The sequence below is a fragment of the Cibotium barometz genome, chromosome 30, assembly GCF_041138505.1.
Source record: "Cibotium barometz isolate CiBa-2024 chromosome 30, ASM4113850v1, whole genome shotgun sequence".
Taxonomy (NCBI): domain Eukaryota; kingdom Viridiplantae; phylum Streptophyta; class Polypodiopsida; order Cyatheales; family Cibotiaceae; genus Cibotium; species Cibotium barometz.
Genome location: NC_141075.1, coordinates 23,599,107 through 23,613,873, shown reverse-complemented (window position 1 = coordinate 23,613,873; position 14,767 = coordinate 23,599,107). Strand labels below are relative to the sequence as shown.

Sequence of the window (14,767 nt, the reverse complement as noted above, 5' to 3'; positions counted from 1 at the left end):
ATCTGCTCGGGAATAAGAACCTCGTCAAGTTCCTCCACTTCCGTGTGAGCCTCATCTGATACATCCTCAGGCACCCAAAACCTGCTTGCACTCCACCCACGTGGTAAGCACAAGTCCTCGATGAAGCATAGTAGATCACCACTACTAAACATAGAAAGAAACTGTCTTCCGAACCCATGAAGCCTCCGTGAAGATACCACTGGTGACAAACTGTCGAAAGCCATAGCCTTCAACGCATCTCCTGCACCATAACACTTCAACTGCTTCTTGTTCCTGGCCAACTACTTCTTGTCCTTGGTGTCTTTTCTCCTGAGCTTCATCTTCAACTCTTGCTCTTCACCTCATATAGGCAAAGACACAAAATCCTGTACTGTGTCCTGCACTTCCTTTTCACTTTCCTCATGTTGAAGCTTTTGATGTGACTCTCATGAGACAACCACGAGCTCGCCCCCTTAGGAAAGTTGGCGATTGTCCCGACCAAAGCAACCACGGACTCGCCTTCTTGAGAAAGTCGACGATGTGTCCCGGCGACGGAACCTTGTAAACCGGCCTTCCAAAAACCAAAGGGCGGTGAAACAAACATTGGCACATAAAACACTTCAACACCATTGAGGACCTAGAAAAGGAAAACAAACAGGGGGAGCTAGAGTGCTCCTGCAAAAAGTACACGGACACCAATTGGCCCCAAATCGCAGTGGCGCCCCTTGCGGTATTTCTTTAATTGATTATAAGAGCTTTGATTACAATATAAGGCTGGGAACTCAGCCGTCAAACAGTAGAACCCCTGAAGCCTGCAAAGAACCTGCATCTGGCTTCTAGTCCACACGGCATCCACAAACAAGTCCAGCCATTGTTCACATCGAAAGACTCTCTCACATTGAGTCTGCATACAGAAGCTTTCTCCCATGATCAGGGCTGCCACAACCATCCATAGCCTCTCACACTATGAACAGCAACACACCCTAGTGCTTCTGCATCACAACACAGACTCCCAAACTGTCTCTCAAAAGAGAACTCGTATCACAGCACAGCATACCATACAGTCGACACACCTGTACCAACCCTCTCTACCTTCCAAGGGTACTATCCATCTCTGTCATGGATTCCCTGTCCCTTGCCTGATCAGTAGCAAGGCTGTACCATACATCTGTCCATTCCTGTACCTTCTGCCTGCATGTGACCTATCTCTTAGAGAAACCCAAAAACATGTTTCCTCGAGAAACCTACGACCTGTTTCCACATGAAACCCTTAGGCATGTTTCCCTTTGAAACTTCTGTCCTGTTTCCATACAGAACCATTCATGGCACCATTCAACAATAGTGCCAACAACAACATACATCTAGTTACCTGTTCCCTCATGAAACATCTGGCAACATAAAGATGCCCATATCTGTAGGTCCCACTGTTCCTTTCTAGCAGGAAGAAAACAATCTGCTCCATGAGCACGCAGCCATGCGAGCTTGCATCACTCCCATGCCAAGAAACATAACCAAATGACCTGTACTTGCAGCCAGAAACCCAAGTACATAGCTGAATTTGCAGTCAAACAAAAACAGCCCATAAACTGTCCCAAAACAGTCCCGGCTATGCGCCTCCTTCTGCCCGCCTCCTTCCAAAAGAAAGAGAGAGAGAGAGAGAGAAAAACCTGTCTTGCACTTCCTAGAGCCGGCCTCCTTTCAAGAGAGAGAGAGCGTGAGAATCTGTTAACAGGCTGGGCGCTTCTTGCAGCCAGCCCACCAGCCTCTCTTCCAAGCCAGTAAAGCACGTGTCTGTGCTGCATCTGCCCGCCCAGACCTTCCTGCAGGCCTATCCACTTTTCAGCAGAGGGGGAGAGAGAGAGAGAGAGAGAGAGAGAAAGCAGTACTGGCTGTCCCCACGTGTACGCCCCTGTTTCTCCTGCAGTCCCCTCTTTCCAAGAGAGCCTCTCATGCCCTGTTCAGTCCAGCACCTCTGCAATTGTGCGCTTCCTACAGCTGCCTGCAGCCCATCGCTTGCTTCCATGAAAGAGAGAAAGAAGCACGAGAAAACCTGCTCTCCGTCCAGCACAACCTGCAGTCCAGCCCGCCGGTTGTTCCGTGCAGACCTGCGCAGCTTTTCACTAGGAAAAGGGAGAGACCCATACACGCAATCAACCGGCCTGCCATATCTTCTCCTCCATGCAGCCAGCTTGCACGACGACTCCCCAAAAGCAAGAGAGAGAGAAGAGAGTCGTGGGCCTCCAAACGAGGAGTAGTCTCTATAAATTGCTTAGGGGCCTCCCAAGGTTTTAAAACCTTTAAAACTTTAATTTTTTGCCCACCAAAGGTTATAAAACCTTTTTAAATTAAAGTATCTTTGCCCCCTTCACACTTGGGTTGTCCACACATGGGCTTCCTTTTTAACTCAAATCTGATGCCATTCACACTGTCCACCATGTCCCCGTGCACACTTGCATACTGTCCAGAGAAAAACACAGGGTCGTGACAGAGTACGTATGGACCCAGAGAAAGTTCAGGCTGTAATAAACTGGCCTCAACCCAAGAATGTACAAGAGATGCATAAAGCATTTTGCTCATAAGGCATCATCCTTGCATGCTTTAACTAAAAAGAAGGCTACATTCATTTAGAAAGAAGCAGAGTAAAATGCTTTTATAGCACTCAAGAATGCCATTGCAACAGGACCCATGCTGGCACCATTTGGTCCATCTCCATTTCTGGAGCCACTTCTATGGGACTGTCACTCCATAGAGCGGCCAAATTTGTGCCATGTTCACATGGAGCCAAGCCAATGTCCCATGTGAAAGGGCCAGTCTTTTGGTGTCACATGGACGGGAGCCAGATTAGTGTCACCCGTGTGACCAGTGCTGCACCACATGGACGGGAACGAGTTTCGTACCACCCGTGTGTGGCTTGCTTCGTGTTGTATGGACGGGAGCCTGTTGGTGCCACCCGTGTATGGCCAGGATGGTGTCTTACCTATGGGACTATCACTCCATAGGAAGACCAGGACATTTTTTTATATTTCTGTTGCGCCAGTTTTGTGCCCGACAAGAACTTCTTGTACAAGTTTCATGAAAGGGAGATTTCGTCCATTATATGTACACATGCATTTATGCCTACATGCATAAATTTGTTTTTGCATGACTTGTTTGTGTGTGTCTGCCTGTTATGCCGTGCCAGTATACTTGACGGGGACACCCCCAATGTACCGTGGAGTGCTGTTTGCTAACTCGGTGGTGTGGCGTGTGAACAGGTGGTAAGTATTATCATTTTTTCCTTTTCAAAATGTAAAAATCTATAAGTTATAGCCAACCTTAATATTTATAAGACAATGTGTTCACAAACATTTAAAAGAAGGGTTGGATATTTTCTAGTATGGGTGCCCATAGTATTAAATGGGTATTAAGGTTTTATAACCTTTGATAAAGACTTTTCATGAAACATTTTTTTTAAGTACTTTCCCACGTGTGTGGCTGGTGGTTTTTTTTTCTCTCCATCGCCTGCTGGCTGCTCTCTCTCTCCATCGCTGGTCTTCCCAAAAGACTGAATTCAGTACCTGCCTTACAGCAGTGTTGTACCCGCCTGAAGCTGCTGAACTGTACTTGCAGCTGTGCCTGTCTGCAGGGCTGCACCCGCCTGCTGTACTTGTAGCTGTACAAGCCTGTAGGGCTGCAAACGTCTACCTGCACCTGTACCTGCCTGCAGGGCTACACCCGCCTGCTGTACTTGCATCTGTACCTGCCGGCAGAGCTATACCTGCTTGTTGTACATGCATCTGTACCGACTGAATTGTACCTGCAATACTTGTACCTGCATCTGTACCAACAGTGCTAACTGTACTTGCATGTGTACCTACAGTACCTGCAGTACCTACTATACCTACACTTGTACCAATAGTACCGACTGTACCTGCGATACCTGTTGTACCGACTGTACCTGTTGTTTGCACCCATTAGGAGTACAACAAAAAGGGAATGATCTTCTCTGCTAAGATTTGAATTAAACCTATTTTATTTCAAATTCAGATAAAAATTAAAGTTAAATGTTGTTATTATTACAAGCTTTGTGTAGGCAAGCTTCACCTCCAGCTGCTTACACCTTAGAAGGCCATTGGGATATTGATTTTTCCCATGATTGCCCTGACCACGCTCTCACCTTTAGAGGAGCCAGTGAAGGTCATGTGGGTATGAGGAAAAACAAGGAGCAAAGCTGACTTGGGAGCACTTGGTATTTCTCCCACTGCAGTGCTTCACCTTGCCAGGCGTTAGTACGGGCGTGCCTGTTGGTGCACGGTCCCGGAAGACCACTGAGGGCAGGTGTTCACCCAGTGAAGGTGGGAGACTGCCTCTGATTTGCTCTACTACCACGGCTGATTCTTCATCGACAAAATCTTGTTGTATTTCATTGTTCTCACTCCACGTCATGGAGGAATCTGGCCTATCAAGCCCGTGACACTTGTACATATATAAATACTCCAAGAAATATAAAATGTATTGAGGGGGGGGCCGGCCCTTTCTGACCCCACTGCTGGTGTCATGTGTATATTTGGTATTTCCAGTATTTATGTTGCTATTGTTGTTTCCATGGTTAACTTCAGTTAAGTTAAGTGTTCTAAAAGTGTGTATATTGTCTTCCAATCTATAGGGAGCGGTCACACATGCTTATTGTGCCTAATCTACATAAGCCTTTCTCAGTTGAATGTGATGCATCGGGAGAATGTATTGGAGTTGTCCTCAATCAAGAGGGACATGCAGTAACCTATGAGAGCAGGCATTTGCAAGGTGCCGAGAAGTATATGGGTGTTTATGAGCAAGAACTCATGGCTGTAATTAATGCTCTAAAGGTGTGGAAACACTACCTTTTAGGAGCTGAATTTACAATAAAGACAAATCATCAAAGTTTGAGATTCTTTCTTACTCAAACAAAGCTTTCTAAGAAACATATGCAGATGGCCAACTTTCTTTCTAGGTTTCATTTCCAGATCATTCATACCCCTAGAAAGAAGAATGTAGTTGCCGATGCACTCTCACAAAAGCCATATGTAGCTACTATTTCAGTCGCATCACATGGGGATTTGACTATGATGCATAATGCTTATGCTACGAATGCTGATTTTTCATCTTTATGGGCTGATTTGCAGTCCGGGACAGCACATATGCCATATGTATGTAAAGATGGATATCTCATGTATGCTTACAGATTATGTGTTACCAAAGACTTTAGACAAAAAGATTTGCATGAGTCTCATGCACCGCCTTATGCAGGGCATAGAGGAATTTTGCCAGAGGTATCTCTTTTGGCCTACTATGCACAAGGATATTGAGGCATATGTACATCAATGTATTACTTGCCAAAAGGTAAAATTCAGCAGGCAAAAGACCCCAGGGTTACTTCAGCCCTTACTCCTGCCAAATGAACCTTGGGAAAGCATAGCCATGGATTTCATCATGGATTTGCCTCAATACACAAAATGGCAATGATGCCATAAGGCCTATTGTGGACAGATTTAGCAAACAGGTTCACTTCATCCGAGTGAAGAAGACCATTAAGCCAAACCACATAGTTAAACTTTTTCTCTCACACATCTTTAAGCATCATGGAATGCCAAAGTCCATTGTGGGTGATAGAGATCCCAGGACTACTAGCCTATTTTGGAGGGCTCTTTTCGACAATCTGGGCACAAAACTTAGCTTCTCGTCAACTTTTCACCCTAAGACGGATGGATAGAGTGAAGCTACAAATTTAGACATCCTTGATTTGCTTAAATGCTATGTTGTCGAGCAAAAGAGCATGTGGGAGAAGTTTTTACCATTGGTAGAATTTGCCTACAACAATACCGTTGGTAGAATTTGCCTACAACAATACCGTGCACTCCTCTATAGGCAAAGCACCATTTGAGGTTATGTATGGCACAGTAGTCTTGCCTCCCATTTTGCATACAAAAGATGAAATCTTTGCAGCAGATGAATATGTACGTGATTTGCAGGATGCTTTTGCCAAAGTACGGATAGCCATTCAAAAGTCCCAAGAAAAGCATAAAAAGGCTGCTGATAAGCATAGACTACACATGGATCTCAAAGAAGGAGATTGGGTATTGCTAAAATTTGATAAGACTAGACTTTGTAAAGACCTAGCAAGAAGGATGCTACTCCCAAGCTTGCCAAAAAGTATTATGGCCCTTTCGAAATTACCCAAAAGATTAATGAAGTTGCATTCAGATTGACTCTCCCAGATCATTGGGAGATTCATAATGCTTTTCATATGAGCCTACTTCGAAAATATATGGGACCAGAAACCAGTGAACCTATGGAGGAGGACCCTCCTGAAGTTGAGGAAATGGAAGAGATTCTCCAACCTGAGCAAATTCTTTTTCATAAAGAAAAGAGGCTCCCTGGAGGCCGTTTACAGTAACACTATCCAGTCAAGTTTCGCAACTATCCTACTATGGATGCGAAATGGTTGCATGAACAAACATTGAAAGATTATCCTCAAATTTTGGATGCCTACTTGGACGCTTTTCAGTTGCGCTCAACTGTTTAGAAGAGGGGGGAGAAGTCACCATTTGGCTCCCTGGACATTTGTTGGTCATGTCCACCCAGCCACCCCCGGCTAGTTCAAGTGTGAACCCAACTTACTCAAGGGCACTTTTTCCCTGTGGCTGGACATAGGTTTTTTCCCCGTGTGAACACACTCTTGTGTGTTGGGCACTTAGCTCTAGGCTTTTTAGTACTCTCATATTGTACTTTCATTTTCATCATCGAGTACATCTTTTCCAACACTCACGTTTCTCTGTGCTTGAGCTTGTGTGTGTGTGTGTGTGTGTGCTCGCGCGCGCGCGCGCAGGCTAGCTGCCCTCCTACCCAACATTGGTATCAAAGCGGGTTAGGGTTTCCTCCGACTGCCCTCTGGTTAGGGTTTCCTCTGGCTGCCCTATGCTCCTACTTCAACCTATCGTACGCAAGAACACTCACCCTTTTCAGCTCGTAAGCGCCGCCCTCCAACTTCTTGTTGTGCGCCGCCAAGGACCTGCAGTTGCTGCCTGCACTGCCCAGCAACTTGCTGCTGTGCGCCACCAACAGCCTGCAGTTGCCGCCTTGCGCCACCCTGCAGCTTCTGCACAGTGCCACCTTGTTGAGCCCTGCGTAGCCTTGCAGCCGTACTGTACCTGGCGAGCATCTGCATAGCTGACAACATACAGATCTGCGCCCTGCTGTTTGTCCTACACGTGTACCTGCACACTGCAAAATTTGGGGCATTTGAAAATTTTCAAAAATTTCAGCCCACACAGGTTTACAGGTTTGTGGGATTTGGCAGATTTTGACCTGAAATTGCACATTTTGTCCATTAAAATTTGGAGCTTTTCACCATTGAGCCAGAAATTGCAACATTGGCACACATTGGCATTGATTTCATCACATTTGGTGCATCAATGCACTAAAAATTTGGGGATTTTGCAAAAATTGCAGGTCTATTATAGACTTTTGCAGGCATTTTGGGTGTTACACGCCCATTCATTTGGCATTGGGGCATTACAGCATTGGTACAGGTGACAAAAGCGCATTTGGACGATTTAGCAGTTTCACAAGTGCAGATTTACAGGTGTCAGTTGTTCGTGTTTTCACGGCACATGTATACATTTGTGGTTTGCAACAGTATATGTATGCCATTGTGGACATTTTGACAGATTTGCATTATCGTGCAATACACTTGCAGATTTGGGACATGCAAATGTATTTCCTGTGGTGAAGGAGTTTCCTTTCAGTCCATTGATTTTCCTGCTATTTCTCTCCTACATTCTTATAGTTTCGTTGGGCATTGCCTACTCTTGTGGTGACTTGTGACAGATCTCTTTTGCTGTGTTGTCATAGCCAACAGTAACAATGACCTCTTTGGCATGTTGCCTCAAGAGGACAAGCTCAATGGGGATAACTACCCTATGTGGGCTTATATGATGCGTCATATATTGGTTGCCAAGAATGTATGGCTATATGAGGATGGCACTGAGGAGCGTCCTCTCACACCTGCTCTAGCGGAAGGTGAAGTGATTCCCGCTCACCCTCTTGTAAGTCAACCTTCTCGTCCTCCTCCTACCCAGCAGCAGCGTACTTGGGATGCTAGGGATGCTCGGGCCCATGCATTGATTACTCTCTCGTGCCACAAGTACATGATTCCGCATATTCGTTCCTGCACCACCGCTAAGGGTGCTTGGGATACCTTGGCGGAGTTGTATTCAAGTCGCAATGAGGCTTGTGTAGCTTACCTTCGAGGCAAGCTTGAGACTGACCGCATGCTTGAAGGTGACTCTTATCGATCAGTACCTTACGCATGTGAAAGACCTTCGAGAGCAGCTCATCGTCATTGATGAGGTCTTGACAGATGGCTATCTTGTTCAAACGATCTTGCGTAATTTGCCCGACTCTTATCAGACATTTGGCACCACTTTGCGGTTGTTGGCTGGCAATGCACCTAATGCGATCACTTTTGACAACCTTGTGACTCTCTTGCTCAATGAAGAGCAATCCCGTTCCAACAGGAACAACATGATGTCTACTAAGTCGGCAATGACTACTCTCTTTCGTGGGAATCGATCTCGGCCTAAACCTAGCCCATCGGATCCTCCCAAGAAAGAGGACAAGCCTGAAAAGACAAAGCGCTGTAATTATTGCAAGAAAACAAGGCACACCATAGAGAAATGCAAGACACGTATTGAGAGTGAGAAAAAGAAGAAGTTGGCATCTTCTTCAACAGGTGCAGATCATGCCAATTTGGCTACACATGTATCAGCCTTGACCATTTCATCTTCATCACTTGCAAAGATGTCTTCTCATGTCATTGCTTTTGATGACTATGCTCTATAGTCAGTACTTCTTGGTATGCATTGTCTGGCAAATGCATTTCAGGGGGGGATTTTACTTGTCCACATACAGTTGGTGATGCTTCATGGTCACTTATGCTTGTTGACCCTTATGCTTGTTGATGCTAGACGCTTTCTCTTATGTGATGTCTACTGGAGATGCCTTTTATGTTCCTTTTCCTTGCAGCAGGATTGTTTCTACAGTGTTGACATTGTCACTTTCTCACATGTGATGTTTACTGGGAGTGCGTTCTACACACTTGGCCAGTGTTGGCTTGCCCTAATGGTTTTGACATGTCACATGTATATTATTCATTGTGGGATTATGCATCTTTACACTTGCCATACATGCCACTGATCATGACATCACTGAGAGTTTACCCATCCTCTCATAGCATTGGCTAATGCCAGCCCTGAGCCCCCACTTTTTCTCCTGATTTTCAGCTTTGCTGAATTTTTATTTTTATTAGCCCTACCATTGCTGATTTTTTCCTCATCGAACCCTTCATTGATGAGTTTACGTCTTGCAGCTTACATTTCATGTCTCACAAGCATGACTTCTGGATCATGTTGCCTTTACACATGCGTATATCTGCTACGTCTTCTTATGCTTATCACTGGTGCCGTTACAGAGCTATGCTTTGCTCTCTTGAGGTCATTGATGTGGATTACATGCAATTCAGTTTGGCATTTGGATGCTCACCTTTAGGGAGGTATTATATTTACTTTCCTTACTGGAGGATTTTATAACACACCTCCTAATGCAACTTATGCGATGCCTGATTTGATGCAGTTGATGTCCACATGATCTTTGACATGCATTTCAGGTGATGCGTTTATGTACTCCTGTGCTCTAGCTTTAGCACTATGACATTGGGGTTTCTCATCTTCCCCGTCATATAGTGCTTGCTTTTCCCATTGGCACTGGAGTTCATCTTTGCCATCGTGATCTCTCTTTATCACTCTTACTATGGAGCATAGTGCAGCGCAGCATCCACAGCTTTATAACCTTGCTGCCCGTTCACACCGTTCACTTGAGGGGGGTTTGTTGGTCATGTCCACCCGGCCACTCCCGGCTAGTTTAGGTGTGAACCCAGCTTACTCACGGGCACTTTTTCCCTGTGGTGGCTGGACCGCTGTAGAAAACATGAAACCCCTTATATACATAGGCTTTGCCAGCCAACTTATGCTGTTTATGTTCAACTGCACACAAAACATCCCAACCATGACAAAAAGTTGTATGCCAAAGCCTAAACTGCTTTTGGCGCAAAGAAATACCCTTTACATTCCATTGTACAATTTTCATTAGCCTTCCCAGAAAAGGAATCAACAAGGCCGTGTACTAGGCCCAGGACAATCTGCCAAATCACAAACCTTTTGAAACATTGCATTTTTAGACATGGTATTTGTGATCTCAGACTGCCCTTGGAGTTCCCGAGCACGTGCCAAAGGGTAATGACCATCCCATGGCGAGATGATCTCACCCTTCGAACCAAACACAAGAGGCAATTGTTGTTGTGCTTCTTTTGTTAGGCGACTTCTAATAGGATAGCGTTCTACTCTATCCACCCCAAGAGCCCCAATACCCTGAGAAAGTTGGCCTCCCGGCCTCTCAATCCTGGTCTGTTGCTAGGAACCTGAACCCAAGGGCGACGAGCATAAGTATGTAAGGGCCCCTGATGAGTACGCAAAGGCTCCCGCCAAACAGCATCTGAGAAATCCCCCCGCGGGGCAACAAATCGTGTCTTTTTACCACGTACTTCCACCCATGGCTGCTCAACCTCATTCTGAACATCCACATGTACATCCATGTGTAAAAGAGCATCATGCTCATCTTCCAGGGGCAACTGCCCATCAACGATATCCTTGGTAGCAACAACTTGTTCTTTCTTAGGACATTCGGAGACAAAGTGGCCCATCTCACCACATTTGAAACAGTGGCCAGCAAATGTATCCCACCTCAATTCATACATTAAAGGTTGCAGCCCAGCCATATTGACACGCAAATATGTCGGCCTAGGTCTCCCAGTATCCCACAACATGCATAGACGATTTCGGTTTCTAGATGTCATTCGAGGCACCACCAAGACATCACCGATACCTCGCATGAGACCTGGTAAAACACGCCAAAACATTGGTGGGAATTGTTTCACTTCAACCCAAACTGGGCAAGCCTGGCGCAACATATCTTGGTACTCTGCCACCCACAGGCTTCCACGGAACCACATGAACCAACTGCCCATCCAAAAAGAGTAGCACCTACTCCAAGACTGCCCTACGGGCTTCATAAAAGCCTCTCGGACCATCATAAATCTCCTCAAGTGCCTCAGGCGACACCAAGCAGCCCAACCATGCTCTAAGACGAGGCAACAACGGAATACGCCCAGTAAAGAAGAAGATAGCAGCACGATCATGAAAATCTGCTAGTTGTTGTAGCAACAAAGGAGTCTCCATGCATACATCAGCCACACCACCATTATCTACTGCAGCCATTTGCACGCTATTTGCCTTCACATATTCTTGCAGAAGCTCACCAGTGATCTGCAGCAAACGTGCAAACTCCGGAGAAGGTACCTGAGAACTTTCCTCTGCATTCTCTCCAACATTCACCGGAGTGTAGCTTGCATCGACATCAAGCCTTTGACGTTTTTGTTGCTCCGAGGCATCTGAAGCATAACCCACATCCTTCTCGATCATCTCCTCAATAAGATCCATGTTAAGGCTATTGGCAGCCATGCCACCAACAGCAGCAGCCAGGTCATCCAAATCCATGTACAAAAGCAAAGAAAACCCGTTCTCTCAAACCCTAATTCAGCACCTGAAAACCCTAATTCAGCACCTGCAAACCCTAAATCAGTAGCTGCAAACCCTAAATCAGCACATGTATATACAAAGTTGCAAGCATGCAGTGCATTCGTCCATTCTGATCTCTCTCTCTCTCTCTCTCTCTCTCTCTCTCGCCCTACTGTTCGTGCCCCTCCCTTGCTGTTCGTGCTATGTGCTGTTTGTGCTGCGTGCTGTTTGTGCCCCTCCGCTCTGTACGTGCTGTGCCTTGTGCGCTGCTCCCTGCTGCTCGCGCAGGGAGCTGTTCAGGCCCCTCCCCTGCTGCTCGTGCTGCGCGGTGTTCGTGCTGCCCCTTGTTCGCTGTTCGCCCTCTGTGATCCCTGCTGTTCGCGCTGCACGCTGGGTGCATCTGACCTTCTCTCTCTCTCTCTCTCTCTCTCTCTCTCTCTCTCTCTCTCTCAAAAGCACCTAAGAATTCCATTTTGCTTCCTCTGCTCCCCAGTGGGCCTGACTGGGCATACCCCTCTCACCCAGATTGAAGGGTTAGCCTGATGGACACCTGCAGGGATCTTAGAGCAAAAGCAACCAATCCTTTTATCCCTTGTGCCACAACACATTGCACTGGCCGACTTATTGTCTGCCCATGCAGCCCATGGGGGCACTCAGGAGATGCCAGTTCAGTGGCTGCAGAGGCTGTAGAGAACCACTACCGCTCAGGTCGCTCTGTCTGGCTTTTGAGCACTGCCACTTCAACTGGTTGCCGTCTGTCTGGTTGTTGGATCTCTGTTGGGTTATAGCAGTCGTCATCCTATAAGCTAAGCAAGCCTTCTTGCACTTCTTAGGTTCTCCACTTTCACAATTTTTTTAAAATGAAAAACGGAATGAAGCCCTGTTTTTTGGGCATCCTCTCCTCATCGAGAAACCCATCCATCATGAGATGAAGGGCATCTGACCTCCAACAAGAGGTGGTTAAAGTGCAGAAAAACTCAAGAAAAGACACCCAACTGCAATGCAATTAGGGCTTGTTCATACAGTCAACTAAGTAGGGCCCATTTAGCATGTGCTCCTTCAGCCTTCAGGTCAATAAGGTTGAGGTGTAAGTTTGCTTCTACTATGTGTCCGGCTTTGATTGGATCATCATCTTGGTTGATTCGGCCATTTTCTCCCGTTTGGTTTCACTGTAGTGTAGCTGCTTTTTGGATTTTTCTCCTGTTCCGATGTTGACCCGTCTATCAGCTCTAAACCAGACTTGCAGAGTAGATGCGGAAGGTGTGGAACCCTGACTCCCCTCCCATCCATGGAGATCTCGGCTCAAATTGTGCAGAAAACTCACAACTTTCAACATCAGGTTCCCTCTTCAACCTCAGATGCCTCCAGAGCATCCTTCCACCTACGTGGATTCATGTGGTAAATAGTTGTCCTTTTAGGTGACCAGCCAGACTCAATCAAGCCTATAGACAACACAAGAAGCCTTCTCATAAAGCCTCAGCTCTAGGCCATAAGTATTCCATCTGTTGACTTCTTGTCGACAGCATGTGCATTTGTTTGTAGCTCTATGCTAATATCATGCATGGGCATCAACAACACTTCAAGCATGTGAAAAAGATCTTGGCAAAAAAGTTGAAAACCTGTTCTTGAGTTCGTGACTTCTCATGGGGAGAGGAGGAGCTTGCAAAGTTGCACACCTTGGCGTAATCCATCCACGACTTTTCCTGCATTCATATCAGCAGGTAAAAAAAACTAAGATTTCTTCTCAAATGCAGAATGCAGAAGTGTGCAAAAGGTGATCCACTCCTTCACTAGATTTCTTTCCAAGGGGTCATTGAGTACCAACTTACCAATTCTCGTAACGGTAGGTTGAAGAAGGCAGATGCCCCAAAGTTCCAGAACCTGCCAACATGTCTCAGGTTACACAACCTACAGGCTACATAAACACAGCCAAAGTTAGAAGGGAAAGCATACTCCATTGCAGACATAAGCAAATTTCTAATTCACATACATACCTACAACACACAATGCACATAACTAAAACCACAACAACATACATACATAGTGTTTTCCATTGCAAACAGAAGAAAATGCAGTCTCTAAATGCATAGTAGAATTGGAATTACATACATACTTGAATGAAAACCCACCACAGCTTAAGCTACAATAAATACATAAGCACACATACCTAGAGTCATGCATTGCAGTCAAGAGAAAATGCAAGGCATACATAAAACCATAACCATGTAAGCTAAACATACATACATACATAAAGCCATCACAACGTACATTCATACATACATATATACATTCACATTCTCTCTCTCTCTCTCTCTCTCTCTCTCTCTGGACAAAATGTTCGAATATGTCTAAAAAGGGAAAATTTTAAAGAAAAAAACAATCAAAAATTTTAAGCGAAGCGCAGACCTGTTTGCTCCTCCTGGCGTCATCGTTTGTTTAGCAGGCATCGCCTTGCTTTGCCCTCTCCTCCAAGAGTTCGTGAACCTAAGGTTTTTACTAAGTCACAATTACTATAAACTCTACCAAGTCACGACTCCCAAGTCACAATCCTCCTGTGACTCTACTAAGTCACATGCACTCGTGACACTACGGGGCGTTTCATATGCGAGAGCGCGTTTCTACACCATATAATCCTCTTCTAGACATGGTTTGGCCATCTTTTTTCAGTATTTTTTGGTGATTATGCTCACTCTCGCACCACCATCTGGGACTCCCATTACTGTGATGCCCTTGACTGGTAATAGTGCGTTAGATTCATCACCTCGAAAGTATTGTCCCAGTTTGTTAAGTGGAATTTTAACCATAGATTTGGTATTTTCTTCTTCCCCCCTGAGACTATTGATTAAAGTGTTTAGGCATTTTCCCATGGCCCGCTTAACTCAATCGTGCGATACCGCTTTTAGTATCAATTTTAAGGCTTGCTCTACACAGTTGTGAGCTATAAAAACTCAATGGCACTGATAATTGACGAGTTTTTGGCGCAGTTAATTGTGCCATGAGAAAAGCATGCTAGGATCCCTTCAAATGCATGCATGGGTAGGAAAAGATGTTGCTCGGCATGCTTCCAAGTGTATGTTGCCTTTCAAGGCTAAAGTATAGGTAATGCACAATGGGCCTAGTGATAAAAAACATTACAACGT

The 14,767-nt window shown here is 45.5% G+C and overlaps 1 protein-coding gene across 1 annotated transcript in view; it reads right to left on the bottom strand.

Moving 5' to 3' along the window:
• LOC147621294 (4-hydroxy-tetrahydrodipicolinate synthase, chloroplastic-like) overlaps positions 1–14,372 on the bottom strand; it is a 33,897-nt gene extending 19,525 nt beyond the window's left edge. The window contains exons 1-3 of the mRNA XM_086823996.1: positions 14,034–14,372; positions 13,457–13,542; positions 13,247–13,330 (exon numbers count right to left, since the gene is read on the bottom strand). Coding sequence (XP_086680122.1) covers positions 13,247–13,330; positions 13,457–13,518 — 146 coding nt within the window. The 5' untranslated portion in view covers positions 13,519–13,542; positions 14,034–14,372. The remainder of the gene's footprint in view (positions 1–13,246; positions 13,331–13,456; positions 13,543–14,033) is intronic.
• Between the last annotated feature and the right edge of the window lie 395 nt (positions 14,373–14,767).